This window comes from Leptidea sinapis, chromosome Z (genome assembly GCF_905404315.1).
Source record: "Leptidea sinapis chromosome Z, ilLepSina1.1, whole genome shotgun sequence".
Taxonomy (NCBI): Eukaryota; Metazoa; Arthropoda; class Insecta; order Lepidoptera; family Pieridae; genus Leptidea; species Leptidea sinapis.
This window is the reverse complement of record NC_066312.1, coordinates 12,763,337-12,781,348: the sequence shown is the minus strand read 5'-3', so window position 1 is coordinate 12,781,348 and position 18,012 is coordinate 12,763,337. Positions and strand designations below refer to the sequence as shown.

The 18,012-nt window shown below is 34.5% G+C and overlaps 1 protein-coding gene across 2 annotated transcripts in view; it reads left to right on the top strand.

Annotated features, from left to right (window-relative positions):
• LOC126979050 (SPARC-related modular calcium-binding protein 1) overlaps window positions 1-18,012 on the top strand; it is a 37,108-nt gene that overhangs the window by 16,322 nt on the left and 2,774 nt on the right. The window contains exons 4-11 of one of the 2 annotated variants that reach the window (XM_050828230.1): window positions 1,465-1,518; window positions 3,580-3,782; window positions 8,405-8,531; window positions 10,926-10,994; window positions 13,085-13,191; window positions 15,912-16,104; window positions 16,304-16,397; window positions 17,512-17,768. In XM_050828230.1, the coding sequence (XP_050684187.1) occupies window positions 1,465-1,518; window positions 3,580-3,782; window positions 8,405-8,531; window positions 10,926-10,994; window positions 13,085-13,191; window positions 15,912-16,104; window positions 16,304-16,397; window positions 17,512-17,768 (1,104 nt within the window). The remainder of the gene's footprint in view (window positions 1-1,464; window positions 1,519-3,579; window positions 3,783-8,404; window positions 8,532-10,925; window positions 10,995-13,084; window positions 13,192-15,911; window positions 16,105-16,303; window positions 16,398-17,511; window positions 17,769-18,012) is intronic. The other variant, XM_050828231.1, reaches the window with a different exon arrangement.

The window sequence follows — 18,012 nt, the reverse complement described above, 5'->3', positions numbered from 1 at the left end:
TAACTGAATTGACCATATGCTCGGAAAAAGTAGAGTTCTTTAGGAGATCATACAAACAAGTCAACGGCCACTCTTTTCATTCAAATAGTATAGTATATTTCACAGTGGCTGTAATATACATGACTAATAAGTTTGTAAGGTGCTGCATCCAATATATTAATCGTGTTTAAATAATTATTTACAAGGTAGCCAATTATTATTTTCGTCTGTCTCACTGTTTTTTCTGACTTATCCGAGACGGCTGAACCGATGTTGTTTGGGACTTACACTGGGAAAGATTGTATGTTATTATAAGGACTGATGAGTGATGGCATGATAACAATCAGATTGCCACATAAACAAAATCTATTTTGGCCTAGGAGTAACAATACACATTATAAAATAAAGTCCTCCGCCGCGTCTTGTCCTGTTCGCGATAAACTCAAAAACTACTGCACCGAATTTCATCCTCCATTAGTGGAAACAGCATGAAATAATTTGCTATTTTTTTGTATACATTAACGATATTTGTTGCGGTGTCGGAAATAAATAAGCCGTCTGGGAGCTTACAACGAAAACGCTGTCTAAGCCCTTTGAGATATAACAAATTAATGTACATGGGAATTATGTAAAGCGTTTTTGTAAAACCTGTTTACACAAATACGATACATTTTCTATTACTACATGTAATGAAAGATTCCGAAATACGTTTTTATTTCATTTTTAACCCACTAATATTGGTTATACATTTCTTATATTTCCCGATCACATTATTCCAGAATACTTACATAATTTTTTTCTATTGACAGATCAGCGTCTGTCGGGTCAGCTAGTAAAACATAAAATAAAATTTGATCCGGAAGATGAAATTTTTATATGTGTATACAATATTTTAAATGAGGAAATGAAGGAAAGAGAAACGTGGATGAAGTCATAGAATCGAAAACGGTCAAACAAAAAGGATTGTAATAGGGTTTTATCCAACTGGGATTCATTTGGAAACTAGAAAATATTTTAACCATGTTATATTTACAAGTTGTGGATTCGATGTACTCTCGATTGTTTTAATGATTTACACACATTTTAAAGTCTTTCAATGACTTAAGAAATTGAAAATTTTTGAGTGATTACATTACCTTGCATATATTATTTTTTAATTATTATTCTATTGATAATATGATGATTTACAATTATTAATTTACATGAGTTCCAATAAATTTCTTGTCACTTCTTCTTCTTGAAGCTCAACTTCTCCGAATTGGTGGTAAATGGTAAAATTTATATCTTTTCAAATTTATCATACTTTGACCTACAAGTCTAAGTATATTACGAGTTTCAGTTTTAATAACTCAAATTCATAATTTACCGAGGAAACCGAGGGTTATGTTACTTTCTAATAATAAGACAGAGTTATCCCGAAGATTCATTCAAGAAGCCTTTAGTTCTGGTTATTTACAGTTATAATAATAGTGTTAAATTGTCCAGGTAAGTCACAGACGAGGCGTCGCGCATCTGTTCGAGGACAGCGTAATAAAAGAAGTGAGTTTACAGTAAGATTTATTATTATTGTTAAGTTTTATCTTATATTATTAACTCTATTAATAACAAAATCAATAGCAATCATTTGTGAAATTTTCAATGTCAGGTTTTTTTTCCATAGATATCTAGATTTTTTGGAGGTAATTGATAGTTAGCCCGGGCGCGAATCATTTACAAGAGGGAGTGTTGGTTCTTAGCGATGTCAAATTTCTTATCGCTATCTGCTTTATTGGCGGTTTTTGTACCGAGAGCTCGTAGTCAAAGAATTATTAGTTGTGCCTCTCAGTCCCTCGATCGGAGGCTTATGAATATTATTTCGAATTGAGACGTTAAAGTATTACAAAATATTATAAATATAAAAAATATTAACTTAAAATAACTCGAAATTAGTATATTTGTGATAAAAAAAATTAAAGATTAATATTGAATTGACTGAATATTGTTGATACATTTCAATATATAATTTGCTTGCCAAATAACTTAAGGGATGATTATAGACAAATATATAAAAATATATAATATATATTAAAAAAAAATATGTTCCATGTGAGAAAATAATCGTGACAGATTGACTTAAGGCGACACTAAATGCCAGCGACCTCGATATAAGGCTGCCGGCCCGCCATCAATGTAACACACACATTGCGTGGAAAACAGTTTATATGCTCACAATCCTCGTTATTCACTACTAATCTGAATAAATGAACCTACACAAAAAAGTACAAGCTATAAGAATAACTATTCTGAGAGAAGTACCAAAAAAATGCGTCACGCCATGCCAAAAAACTTCTTTAACTTCAAAGAAAAGTGGTAGTTCAAAAAGGCTCGGCAGTGTTAACTATAACCAATAGCAAGCATTAGCAATCTGCAAATAAGACTTAAGGAAATGTGTAACAGGATTAAGTAGTGTTCATAGCTCGAAATGCTATACTTTCATCTCAAAACTTGTCTAAAAACACCATGTTTGTGTGTTTTCTGCTTACTCTTCGCCTTAACATTACGACAATGAATCCTCAACAATCTCAACTCGTGCACTCCCAACTCAAAATACGCATTCAAAAGCTTAACGAAAGGCTTGCCAAAAAACGTTTTCAACTGCAGACATTAAAAGATATCTTGCTAAAATATATAAGACAATACCGAACATTCTTGAATATCTATTCCAGTGATATTTTCTATGCTCGCACGCAATAACGTAGTCACGAAAGCGATGTGTTAGATACACAAAATGCAAGTTAAGATTAATGAATTTCATTGCATTTCTTACACTATTCAATTGAATGCAAATTACAACTTTATAAGACAAATAAAAATTATTAGTGTATATAAGATACCGTCTTTATATTTCGGTTAGTAGGAATATACCTACATATATAACATGGTATGGTTTCCCACGTATAATATTTTCTATGATATCTAGTATCTCGTCTTGAGACCATAGACTGTGGCAGCTGTGAAAACGTCAAAAGAAATTGAGGTTGACAGTTAAATTCAATTTTGAGCAATGCACGCACATTAACACAATGTCACATACAAATCGCGAGTGTAAGACCGTAGCATGTCACGCTCACGAAAGTAATAAACCAGGCCTGTTTTCATCGGTCGTCTAGCAGCAGCATTTTGCGCAAGGCAATCACTAAAGTTCTGTTTTCTTCTCGTATAACACCCCATTCCATTATTATGACTAAAAAGTGCAATCAGTTTTGCGCTACCCTCATCCAACGTATTCCGGCAATCTCGACCAGGTCATCGGTCCATCTTTTGAGTGGCCTACCAACACTGCGTCTTCCAGTACGTGGTCGCCGAGGACTTTACTGCCCCAAACGGCCATTTATACGTCGTGCTATGTGTGCACTGCCCACTGCCACTTCAGTCTCGCAACCATGTGCGCTGTATCGGTGACTTTGTTTCTCCTACAGATCTCCTCATTTATAAATACATATAGTATATCATACAAGGTAAATAATTATAATGCGACAGGTAAACCCAAACACTAGCGTGTTCGAACAAACGAAAGATTCTTCACAGTTTTAATATTAGTATATTTTAAATGACTATCAGGTTGCACAAGGGCAGATCGAGTGCAGTTCAACAGTAATCTCATTAAGATATTCAGTGGGGAGTATGAACGGTCCCAAAGCCGTGGAGGACCACCAGCTGAACCCCGAAGTGTCGCTGACTGGAAGTTCAAAGAACTCGACCGCGATAGAAGTGGCATGCTGCAGAAATCTGAATATCGGGGCCTAAGACGACTTATCAAAAAGGTTAGTACGGTTTATTGAGAAAAATTATCAGAGGGATCTTACGAAGCGCCCGCACACCGTCACGTAAAATCGACACCCTGACGTTAGCTGGTAAACTAGACCATTTGTTTCGTACTTCAATAGATAGACTTGTATCTCATTCAAGAGTTACGAGTGGTCTACTGAACCACAACCAATGGACGGTAATTAAATTAAATTAAATTTCAATTTATACAAGTTTTAAAATAATGATATTTAATAACACGTTACTTAATTCAATTATGCGGCATAATAATTATTTCATTGGTGGTTGTATTTAATACGTTCTTAATTACAATATTGTTCATTCTACAAACCTAAAACTTTAATAGACTAAAAATCAATTAATGGGCATAAACAGCATTTATATAAAAATACTAGTGGACCCAACAGACGTTGTCCTGTACACACGTCTTAAATTTGAAAAATCTGTCCAGCCGTTAGGAGGAGTTCACTAACATACACATGAGCAGGAGAATTATATTATATGGACGTAATTGAGAATCTAAACCAATCTCAAATTCACTGAAACAAACAAAAAGTCATCAAAATCGGTCCAGCCGTTTAGGAGGTACTTTAATTGGGAATCTAAACCATTCTCGAATCCACCTGAAGACACACACCAATCTCAAATACACTGGAACACACAAAAATATCATCAAAATCGGTCTAGCCGTTTTGTATTTAATACGTTCTTAATTACAATATTGTTCATTCTACAAACGTAAAATAGCACGAGAAATAGTTTTTTAAGGATTTTCGTTTTATTGTATTGATATATTTATTGTATTCTCACCAAGTTGGTGCTAAAACTCTCCGAAGCTTGAATGAACTGTGATACAAGCGTTTTCAAGCTTCAGAAAACAAGACTAAGATCACCCTCCAACAGTGGATGCAGCAAAACAACACATCAAAAGAGTTTACCTGCAAGTTCAACAATGGAAAAGTAATGCTTCAATAAAACCTCCCGAAGATTGGAGTTGGCAGATAGTTAATTATTTGAAACCGATCACAATGACAGCAGTGAACATTTTGGAAATTATATTTTGCTCTTGCAAAACAGGATACGGCTTAGCGTGTGGCTGCAGAAAAAGTGGTTTGGATTGCTCACCCACCTGCAATGTATGCAGTGGAAGTAACTGCGATAATCACGCACCAATTGATGATAATGATATTCTTAATACACAAATGAATGATCAAAATTAAATGTTATTTTTGAAAATAATGAAAAAATTCACAGAATTACTTGTTTAGTGTTATTTTTTTCGAGTTAATACGTTACAAAGCTAAAAGTTTTTAGTAGGTACATATTGTTAAACAATAAAAATAATTATTTTCCCCCTCTGAAATATTTCTGATATTAAATAATATACAAAAACAAAAACGTATTTTTTTATCACAATTGGAGCTGTTTCTGAAGACTTTCGAATATTGCCTAGTTTACGTCTTCATTGACACGACTATTAATTAACATTTATGTTCGTGAAGCGATTGAACTAAACTTAGATCATTTATACGTCGAGATAGAGTCTCTTGCTGCTAGACAACCGATGAAAACAGGCCAGGTTTATTGATTCACTTTGTACTAGTATGCGTGCATTGCTCTAAATAGAGGTTAACTGTCGACCTCAATTTTTTCGACGTTATATATTATATCATAGCTGTCACTTTCTGTCTAGACGTATACATGATCTAAGGGAATAAAATACACAATAAATGCTACAATAGAAACTGTTTTAAAATCAGTTTAACAGACAAACCGACAAAATATTTGTACGAAAAACAATGTGTACGTGGCACACCAATTACGATTGTTTTATACTATGTATTATACCTATCTATTTAATAAGATTAAATTGAAGGCGATTGTCTCGTATTTAAATAGAGAATTTAATAAACCCGACGTTATTTAAGCTTCTTATAACATGAGCTGTTTTGGAGATAAGGTGGTCAAGCAGACAGGCGAAAATATCAATAATCGTATTTTATGGTTTAAGGCCCATTCGTATACATTTAGAGAAACTGTCATAATCTATGTAGGGAGGTAAATCTAGGGTAATCGAGGAGATAATCTAGGTAGAAGGGATGTATATAGGAGTACATACAATAAAATTGTATTCCCCGAATCATGTTGATATCTGGCATTCCACAACATGCGCTTCGCTATAGAGTTTTTGCCTCGCAGAGTTAGCTTGTGGTATTCTATCTTATTCCTTTCGTCTTAAAAATTCGAGCATATTCATACCTTAAGGGCCGTCATCCCATGTCTTGATATCTAATATTGACACACAAATTAAATTTGAAAACAAAATTTTATGAACGATGCGGGATTCGAACAGGCCGCCTCTGGCGATCCGTGCGAGTGCTCTACTAACAAATTGTTTATATAACAAGAGCGACAACTCAAGTCAATTTCCTAATATGCAAATAATGAGTTCATCCTGTAGGTGAATGGCTTCATCTATGTGAGAGTTGAATAAAGCATACAAGAATTTATCAACGATACGTCACTCGAACGCTTAGCTCAGTTGGAAGAGCACTCACACGGATAGCGAGAAGTCACGGGTTCGAGACCCGCATCGTTCATAAAATTTTATTTTAAAATTTTATGTGTGTACTACCCAGAAATGAGTGTTATCACTTTAAAACGTAACAAATTATTTAATATTGAGATTTGCAAACCTCTCGCGATTCTTGCGCAATTTCTTCCATTATTTTTAGAAGCTCAACTTTAATCTAAAAATCAATTAATGGGCATAAACAGCATTTATATAAAAATACTAGTGCCCCAACAGACGTTGTCCTGTACACACGTCTTAAATTTGAAAAATCTGTCCAGCCGTTAGGAGGAGTTCACTAACATACACATGAGCAGGAGAATTATATTATATGGACGTAATTGAGAATCTAAACCAATCTCAAATTCACTGAAACAAACAAAAAGTCATCAAAATCGGTCCAGCCGTTTAGGAGGTAGTTTAATTGGGAATCTAAACCATTCTCGAATCCACCTGAAGACACACACCAATCTCAAATACACTGGAACACACAAAAATATCATCAAAATCGGTCTAGCCGTTTTGGAGGTAGTTCAATTGTGAATCTAAACCATTCTCGAATCCACCTGAAGACACACAGAAAGTTTCAATAAAATCGGTCCAGCCGTCTAGGAGGAGTTCAGTGACATACACACGCACACAAGAATTATATATATAAAGATAAAAACACAATTCATAGTATAAAGATGATTTTTTATAACTTTTTTCTATGCGAACTATTAATTATAGAAACTTCTGAACCGATGTGCATGGGAGTTTCACTAATGTCATGCCATCTTGTAGTAACTGAATTTTTGTATTTAGTGTCACTGCAATAGTCTCACTATTAAAAAAATACATCATATTAATTCAAGCAAATAATGTTTTGTAAATGAAGGCCGCACAAACGAAGCTGTGAGCGGAAGCTTATATCATAATATAATAGACATATCACTGTAATTGAACAGACAGTCTTAAACAATTCCCAGTAACAAGGATCTTTTTATTGCTCTAATCAATTCTAACGCATGACCCTTTATTGAACGAGACATTCATTTTAGAAGTACTTATATACTCATTATCAAAATCCATTCAGTTTATATGTAATTGGTGTACTGGTATTATTTAAAACTGCATAATTATTTTTATCAGCACTACACACAAAATGCAAAATTTTTGTATTTTTCAAGAGTTACGAGATTTGTACGATGAGACAAAACATTGTACTAAAATTACTACTTCTGTATAAGTAATAACTCTATATAAATACACTTCCATCAAACTACGAGATGAACATTAAGGCTGAGATCTATAAAGCGCATTTAGACTTTGCTCAGACTTTAGTTACATAAAACTTGGCTGAGTGTGATAAAACGCGAGCTTGACTTTTGCATTGGCAATCTTAAATTAAGCTCAACATAATGCAGTAGGGATGTAAAGACTACCCTCTTCAAAGCTTACTGCCTAGGCATGTACACCTGTCAGCTGTGGGTAACATTTACACACAAAGCATTTAGAAGGGTAAGGGTCCAGTACAATGATACATACAGGGCCCTTATGAATCTTCCGAGATGCTGCAGCGCATCAGGCATGTTCGTTGAGGGTGGGGTCCCTGACTTCTTCGCTGTAATAAGAACGAGAATCGTGACATTTTGGAGTCGATTGCGCAGCTCAAATAATAAAATCCCCACGGCTATATCTGATATCAGGAGCCCTATATATAAACGATGGATATCTGTTCACATGGTGAATAGCAAAATGTAAATTGAACTTGTAATGAATATTATGAATTTTTATATGACACCACACCCCGTGATGGATTCCTAATTTTTAAGTTTACTTTTAATTAGAATAATCAATTAATGTTAACTATGGGACGTAATTGGCCTGAAATAAAAGAATATTATTATAATGTTAGCTCTCAAATGACTATAAAAACGAAATCAAAGATTAAGTTAATTTTACACTCATTAAAGTTTTACGTAAGTAAAGTCTAAGTACGCTATATAGATCGCTGCCTAAATATTTGCTTTTTCATTGAATTCTAATGATAGCATGTTTTTTTAGGTTGTGAAACCAAAACGATGCGCACGCGCATGGGCTCGCGGTTGTGACGGCGACGGCAATGGAGAAATAGCCCGCTCAGAGTGGGTTGGCTGTCTTCTGTCCAACCCAGAACCACCAACACCGGACTGTGAGTACTTTAATAAAGCATTACTTTCTCAGAAATCAGAATACAATATGCACTGGTACTAGATATAGTTGACAGTTGGAATTATTGTCGCGATTTTCATACTTATTTTATGGTAATTCTTCCTGCGCAAAACTTGTCCTAGGTACTGTTTAGACTATAGAACTATCGGGCTAGTTGCATGTAGGAATATTAACCCTCGCGTATTAGAGTGAACCTTAAATATGTAATGTCTGCGTCACGTCGGCAGGCGTTCTTTTGCCTGGACACAAGGTCAAATATGTATCGCCTAGATGGCAAGAGATAATTATGGCTTTTCTCTCACAAACAGAGAAGATTTGATTGTACCTCTTAAGAGCCTGGTGAGACAACCATGGGATTAATATCAAATGGATGACTAGTTCAAAAAAAAATTATTTGGCCCCAAGCATTCTTTGTATAATGCTATCATAGTACATATTACGTTCTCTGCAGTAATTACATTCATCTCATTCTATTTTAATATACCAAGAGCATTTAACAGAAATTGGTGAGAAAATGAGAGTGTTTTGACATAATTTTGAAATAGTAGTTATTACAGGATGGCTATTGGCGACGAAGTATAATCCGGCTAAACGAACTGTTGCTTAACACGTAGTGGATTCCGGCTGTCTCCGTTTTTTACAAGATTATAGCCGTCATCTGTCAATCTATTTATGGTTGCACGTTTCATACAATCTGATACAATCGCTTTTTTCTAAGAGTTTCGCTAGGCTGCATAATTAATTAATGAATAATAACAATGACAGGTTCCAAATTCAAACGTAATATTAATGGTTTTTTCTAATGTAATAATTTATAGCCAGACTAAGTGTACGTTTTTAGTATGAAGATTTACTATTTTTTTTTTCCAAACCTTTGTCTTAGAATCGCGTATAGACCTGACTGTCCGATAAAGCGTGATCAATCTTCATTCGTCAATGTATACGATAGCTGGTTCAATTTTCATAATATTAATATTAATATATGAGTTAATTGAATTTACGATTTGCCAATAAAAATTGTTACAGTAAAAATAGATTCGCTTTTCTATTTTGCTGTAGGTATCTCCGATAGAGATCTTTTCTCTCACACGCATTACTTTTGTAAGACTATGGTTCAGACTATTGACAGTGGCTTTGTAGTAAATCTTATAAGTCAACTCCAGATTATCTGAACAATAGGGCAGCCTCCGACTAGATTATAATTGTCTTTAACAATTAATGATTACAATGGTACTATTACCTATAAAACGAGCGCAAAAAAATATTACTAGGACACTTTCTTGCGCCGGTTTTTATTTGTTGTTCATTTGTTACCGGAGCGGGAGGTGGTAGAATTCGCCATGTGTGTCAAGGAATCAATTTTTGAAAAAAACATTGCATTTTAATGAAGAAATAATTATCGTAATTATTTTTTGTTTTAATTAGTAATGATGAGCGGGAGTTGGATGAGACGTTCGTATACATAACCCGCTCCATTAAATTTAACACATGGCACTTTTTAGGTAGTTTTGTCAAGTGAACTTGTCGTTAAGGCGATAGAGTTTGCCTTAATAGACATACTAATTATAAATATTTAATTTATGCAATGGAGGACAATTTTTAAGTGAATCTTTTGTTTGGACTTGTGTATCTTGGGCTTATTTATATTATATCGATGTCCTGAATCTGACTAATTTGAAAATGCCCGACTGCACCGAGCATTGCCTAAAGATGTCCCTCAATGAAATCCATTCTGTGAAACGACTTATTTCGTCGCTTGTCTGTCTGTCTGAAAATGCGACCCTGTCAAGGATGCTCGTCTGTCACAAAACTCTCTCTTTTTTTTATTATAAACTCACGCCGTCGCCAGGAGACTGAGCAGTGAGTGAAACTCATATATACGTGTATTGTACTCATTGACGCTCTATACATAAGGACATATTATTCGCAGTCTGATAGCGGAACGGCAAAATTGTGCTTAAAGACAATGTAAACACACTCTAAATTCAACATACGTAACCTGAACTGAATAAATTTTTTACATTGCTGCTCACTGACCAAGAATATTTTAAACAACTGGAGTAAATCCGGCAATATGTAATTTGTAGCAATAAATTGTCGTGATTTGTCTATATGTTTAGAACGTCATTGATTGTACTGCACATTGACATTGCATTGTTTGGTTTAATTTAATTTAATATCACAGCTTGTGTGTTTTTTCTTTCAACAAAAATTCTGAGCACCCCACTCTAAGCTTAAAAATTATAATTATCGTATCCATAACTCAGCCAGCTTAATTAATATCACTAACGAACTGGTTCGTGTATGCTAATACGTGTGCAAACATAATAATAATATATAGTCTCTCTCCGTTTCTTCATGTCCTTGAATGCAGACGAAGAGACCGGTCCTGAAACGGAACCCGACTATAATGTAGAGGAACCACCACCGGACCCGAGCGCAGGTATGGTACAGCTTATTCTCTCATTCTGATTCCGAGGCTACCACGAAAAAATAAAATCGAGAATTCCATTGAAAGATACATGGAGCTTAGATAATATATAAGTCTAGATAGAGCCTAGAGACTCTTGCTGCTATACGACCAATCAAAACAGGCCAGGTTTATTAGTTTAGCGTGACACGCTACGTCTTACACTCGCGATTTGTATGTCATTTTGTGTTAGTGTGCGATAAAATAAAGGTTTAATGTCAACCTCAATTTTTTTTCAACGTTTTCACAGTTGTCACTGTCTATCTAGACGTATAAACGATCTAAGCCATTGACTTCTAATAAAGCATAAAAAAAAATCAGAGATAATGAGAGACGATTTTTGAGAGTCGAGCGCTCAAATTGAAAGAGAATAATATAAAATATTTCATTATAAACACATTTTACCTGCTACTATTATATTATTATACTAGCTGACCCGACAGACGTTGTTCTGTATATAATAAATAAAATTATATTTTTATATAAATTTGTCAATAATATATCACAACATCAAAAATTACTTCGTAAAATATGCACCCTGCTGTCGTAATGAAATTGTTTCACAGCAGAACTGTCAAACCGTGCGTCAATAAATTTTCTCATAGAAATTATGTTCCACAAATAATTCAATACCAAAATTAGCCAAATCGGTCCAGCCGTTCCGTTGTTTAAAAAAATTAGGATATGTGATTTTATTTAATGACACTAAGTCAAGAATATGAAATTCTTATACAGTGAAGTAAATTTTAGTTCAAAATAATTATTCGGTAGAGAGCTAACCAAACATAAAAAGTAAAGTCAAATTCAGAAATTTTTCACCATAAAAAATTGTGTTAATTTAATAATCCTGCTTCAGTGTTTGGTACATATTATCAAGTTTAAAAAAATATATTTTTTCATAGTAAATACTTCATATTATTGTTTGAAGTTTTAAAAAATATCACAATTTTCGTTTAATGAATTTTATTATATGTAAATTTTATTATTAATTATTGTTTGTTTAAAAAAATTAAGATATGTGATTTTATTTAATGACACTAAGTCAAGAATATGAAATTCTTATACAGTGAAGTAAATTTTAGTTCAAAATAATTATTCGGTAGAGAGCTAACCAAACATAAAAAGTAAAGTCAAATTCAGAAATTTTTCACCATAAAAAATTGTGTTAATTTAATAATCCTGCTTCAGTGTTTGGTACATATTATCAAGTTTAAAAAAATATATTTTTTCATAGTAAATACATCATATCATTGTTTGAAGTTTTAAAAAATATCACAATTTTCGTTTAATGTCCTATAGAATCCTTTTAATTTTGTTTACTGTCTTTCGATTGGAGCGCTCGACTCTCAAAAATCACCTCCCACGGTCAGCAAAAACACGTAATGTGGTCATGAGCAATCAAACACGGATACGAAATCAGTTAATTTCGAGTAAAACGACCTACGTAAGAAAACACAACGACCAATTTAAAATTTTTCGTAGTAGGCCTCTAAACTCCAATTTCAAATCTTAATTTGATAAAATTGCATTAGTAGGTATAGTTAGTTGGCGTTAGTATAGTCTGTCTATCTTTGATGCTGAAAATATAACCAAACTGCCGACACCGGATATCAAGTCGCGGATATGTTGTGTAGTATCCTTAGAAGTAATCCGTCAAATTTTTATATCATCATCTGTAAGTATTTATAACATTGAAGTGAGTGTTTCTAATATCACAATAACTGCTTATACTAAATACATATGAATGTTTTACACGGCACACATATACCTACCAACATTTAATTTTTAATTTTTGTTTGTTTGTACTGGCTAATTCCCGACGCTTTTAGCGTGAACATTCATAGTATAGCTCATGTTACAATATTAGCTAATTTTTCTACTCGTTCCGCACATTATTTTCGTTTTAAATAGTCAGATTGTCAAGACAGGTAACGAAAATATACACAAGCGCCGCTAGCCGCTCGTCGCGACTCAGTCGTGTTGAGCTTTACTGAAACCGTATTATATGAATGGATCTTACTATTACTAACAGTAATACAATAATTATGTGTTTCTATGTGTAGTTCTGCCGGGGATAATGCGTAATTCATTCGCTCCCGACGGCGCCGTGCTGAGAGAAGACGAAGCGAACGACTGTTTGACAGATCGCCAAGCAGTATTAGATGAGCAGGTATTATCGTACATTCCTATTTCATATAGATAACGAACGAGAAACTGTATGTGTTTAAGTTGTGACGACGTGAAGACGTTGATACAACACACATCCGCTGCACTGTGGCAACAGACTATTTCTATTTATAAACTATATCTAGTGACGTTTTTTTTTTATTTTTACAAGATCAAACAAAAATTCGGTCGTTGTGAAACCGATTCGATAAAGTGAACTTTTCTCGTTCATGTTAGTCATCACTAGTTTAATAACTCAACAACAATCTAGTGGAACAACCTAGGTACCGATTCAGGTAGGTACAGTCAATATGAATCAATTTCACGGAGCAGTTACAACAAATATACTTAGCCATGTTCAAGATAAACAGCTACCGAATGAACATTATCACCTGGTTAACGAACCTTAAATATACCAGTCCATGTTAATTTGCTAATTTTAGCAATAAGAATCATAATATTATAAATAAGTGCGTTAGCGATTTGATATAACTGTTACAGGAGATACCTAATTATAAAACAATGCAAGCGACTGTGATTACACTGCTGTGAATGCTTAAGCGATTGCATAATATTGCAAACATTATTAAACCTTCATTATATTAACATGAATAGAATAATTTCAGGATTTGGAACGTTTAAAAGAAAACCAGACTGAAATTGAACCACAAGAAATAATTGCCGTAAATCGAAACTAATCTACTAATATATATAATAAACTATCAGAACTAATTATAATGCTAAAACGACCTTATACTAATGGATATATATTCAATCGTGATATATAATCCTATCTGAGATTGAAATTTTAATCCATTTTTTGCTTTGGTATTTCAATAGGCAATCCACGCAACAACTTTATCTATGAATCTATCTATGGGGTGACGGATTGGTATTTCAAGGTTATGGGTGTTTTTTTTACGAATGGGACATATACTATTACTATTTCTATAATATTAGGTTAGCGCTTTGAAATACAGGTTCTGGATCGATTAACGTATGATATAAAAATCTGGATTGTGAATAGTCGTAATTAAAATACACGGCCACATTATCTCTGGACCTCGCTGGAACGTGAAGCCCCTTCCGTTAACCCTTTCACCTCCTCGCGCTTGACCTGTTGCATCAGTACGGGTTGCAGTTCCATTACCGTTTGTTTTACTCCTTTGTTTTTGAACTTTAAATTGCTACGTTTCGACTTTTGTTAATAATGATTCTGTAGTTTCTGTTGTTTTGAGTACTGTACTTGTACTGCTAGAAAAATTAACACGTTTTTTACCTAACCCACATTCTTTCATTGTATTTTCATCATTATAATAATAATAATCAACACCACAACACAACACTAACATCAATCATTAATAATACCTACTGAAAAAATAAATTGTTATTTACTAATAATAATATCCTGGTGATGCTTGTTTAGCACACCGAACAAAGCGACGATGTGACGTCATCGACGTCACGTCCAGAGATAATGTAGACTCATCGTGTAGGTATGTCGAAATCGTAAGTACGCACGGCGGCCTCTACAAAGAGGACTCTCGAGCGAGCTGGGACGAACGCGGGATCTTTGTTCGTCACCTACATCACCGACCGATCAGTTAAAAATGGAGAAACATAAAAAAGGTCCTATCAAAAGTTCATTGCGATCCTAAATTATTTTAAGCATTATAATGAAATTACCAATCATGGTAGCTACTTATTTATATCCTACACTTGAGTAGGTTTGACTATGTCGTGGTCTTCCAACGCATACATATCTGCAACTAATGTAGGTTTGATAACGAAACGAAATTGATTTAAAATTACGATTACGTACCTACCTATTTATATTATAGAAAAAACTGACCTATTTTTATAAGTTGACCTTATACTAGGTAGGTACAGTTTTAGGTACTTAAAGAAGACAACCCTAATGTCGTTAGAAGAGGCAAGAGTCATGCGATAGAAAGAGAGGACAATTTCTAGGTGAATAAACATGTAGGTTAATAGCGCTGTGCGATCTGAATTACACCTTATGTATGGCAACAAGAGTTCCTATTTGTTTGATTTTACGGAGTGAGACTTCTGTACTTGTACTATTACATATTCTTTGGTAGTGATCCAATATTGAAAACGACTGTGACATCTAATGGATAATATACACAGCGTCCATGACTTAAAATCTTCCTATTCCTAAATAAGGTTGATTTTGACCCCGCAATTACTTCCACCTATCATTTCTTCTACTTATTGTTCTGTTTGAATGATATTTAAATTAATTGTTTAAATTTCACTTCTAATACTTATACAACATTTTACTTTTAATACAAGACGTTACTGGGCACACGTTACGGGTAAATAGAATTGTTTATTGTTACTAACAACAATTCTTTTCGGGAATTATTTGTTTTATAGATTTGTGCGAATTAATTGGGTTTCTAATTGAAACTTTAAGAATGTAAGGCTGATACTAATTATTGCAATTTTAATTTTATATTTCCAGTGTATGTGGGTACGAAATTTCCTAGGTTAAAAATCCTAATGAATATTTGTGTTGCGGTAGTAGAAGTAAGCAATAAGTATAGCATTCTGTTTTAAAATGCGAAACAATATTGCAATATTACCTACTCATCACGATGTTCGTAAATATTTTGTACGCGAACCAAATGTATATTTTTTGTATTTATGATATACCTACAGGACATGTTTTATATAAATTCCTACTACTTCACGTTACAGAAAGCGGGAAGTGCCGTGTTGTACGTACCAGAATGTACTGGTGACGGAAGATACGCGCGAGCGCAGTGCTATCGCTCCACCGGCTATTGCTGGTGCGTCCACCAAGACACGGGGAAACCAATCCCAGGGTCTTCTGTTAAAGACAGAAAACCCGATTGCGATTCAGCGCCACAACACGCCAGTCCTATGAGAGGTTTGGTTAAGAGTTTAATATTATTAAGGCCTAATTCATATTTTTTATACTCCCTATAATTATAGCTTTTCGAAAAAAAAGTACACCGTGACACAGTCACGTGGTAGTGGTAATCAACTACATCATTTGATATAATATTGTTTAACAATTATATTAACATATTTAACTGAATTTAAAATAACCTGTATGACATTTTCAGGATGTCCGGAACCTATGAAAACAATATTTCTTCGAGATTTGATGAGATTTTTTATTTCGAAGATGGCTACTTCTATCAATGGAACTGGACCAGGGTAAATCTCGTAATCCTGTAATTATTAACAATAATATAATGACATCTGATGGATAAGATAATATAGGCTGGTGTCGCCTTAGTATTTACTCTAGTAAGTGCCTGTCAGCGAACTATAGGTAACATAACCGAAAAAGGCAACTGAAATTTAGATAGGGCCTATTACTGTACTTGTGCGTTGCCAATACTACGGGAGCCAAAGCTTAACTGGCTAAGGAACTGGGGATATTCAATAGAGCGAGACGCTACTTCAAGCCGGCCCACATTCTGGCGCTATTTATCCCTCAGGTCCATTGTTCGAGGAAGGAAGAAGTTCGTGAAGAGGAACATTGTTCTCATCTGTCGTCGGGTTCACCCCAGTATCAGCTTTAACCATTTGATCCCGTTTACCGTAGATCTGCCCGAATAGTCTCGTATCCAGTACTCTGGCCCGATCATTTGTTGCCTAAAGTCGTCACTTCTACCACATTTACCATGCGGAGTGCTCCAAAGAGCTGTTTGACCAGATCCCTGTCACCCATTTCCACCTCTGCTCAAGAAGCCATAAACTTACTATCATCCTCAAAGTCCTTTCTTCCACGTCCAAGTAAGCTTGAGAATGAGCTTTGTATGTGCGGTGTTTCCAGGACGAAACGACATGGACACCTTCAAAAAAAGCGCGTAATTTTTTCTAAAAGGCCGGCAGTGCTTCTGTTATTCCTCTGACGTTGCAAGAAAATGTGGGCGGCGGTGATCACTTTCCATCAGGTGATGGTTTCATTTATCCTCCTCTTCTAAAAAAATATTACAGAACTGATTTTTTATAATAAAGAAAATAAGTATGAGAAAAAAAAGGATAATCCTTACTTATAAATTAAGCTTGATGCCCGTGATCATAAAACAATCTGTGCAAATAAATGCAATGTTACAGACAAACATCGAAACATTGTTATTTATAGTGAAGAAATCTATTTTGGTTTTATTAATAAGCGTGAAGTTACGTGTTTACCTTGTCTTTGTCACTACAGAATTACATGACAGGGAAAGGTAGTTTTAAACTTGGCGTAGCTTTATCCCGCGTTTATTAATAAGACAGTTAAAAGCCACGTTTGTCTTAAATTGTATTGTAATTTTAGTGAAATGGTGAAGTGGGGTGCTTCGAAGGAAGAGCAAGCGGCGACTTGGACCTACGTGATGTTGGATAAAGACAAAAATAAGGCGCTAGAAAGGCGAGAGTGGAAATCTTTTCATCAATTGATATCGAACATGGAACAACTTAGAAGATGCGGTCGGAAATTACCGAGGTACTGCGATGTAAACCATGACTCTAAAATCAGTATTACCGAATGGATGGCTTGCCTTGAAGTTACACAAGCTTCGCAGGGATCAAGTAGTAAGTAAATCTATTTAGTATTTAATATGATATACGGAGTCGCTTGCGACTACACTATTTTTTTTATGAAAATAAGGGACGAGACGAGCAGGACGATCAGCTGATGGTAATTGATACGCCCTGCCCATTGCAATGCAGTGGTGCTTAGGATTCTTGAAAATCCCCAAAAATTCTGAGCGGCACAACAGCTCCGCTCGTTACCTTAAGACATAAGATGTTATCTGCCTCATTTGCCCAGTAATTT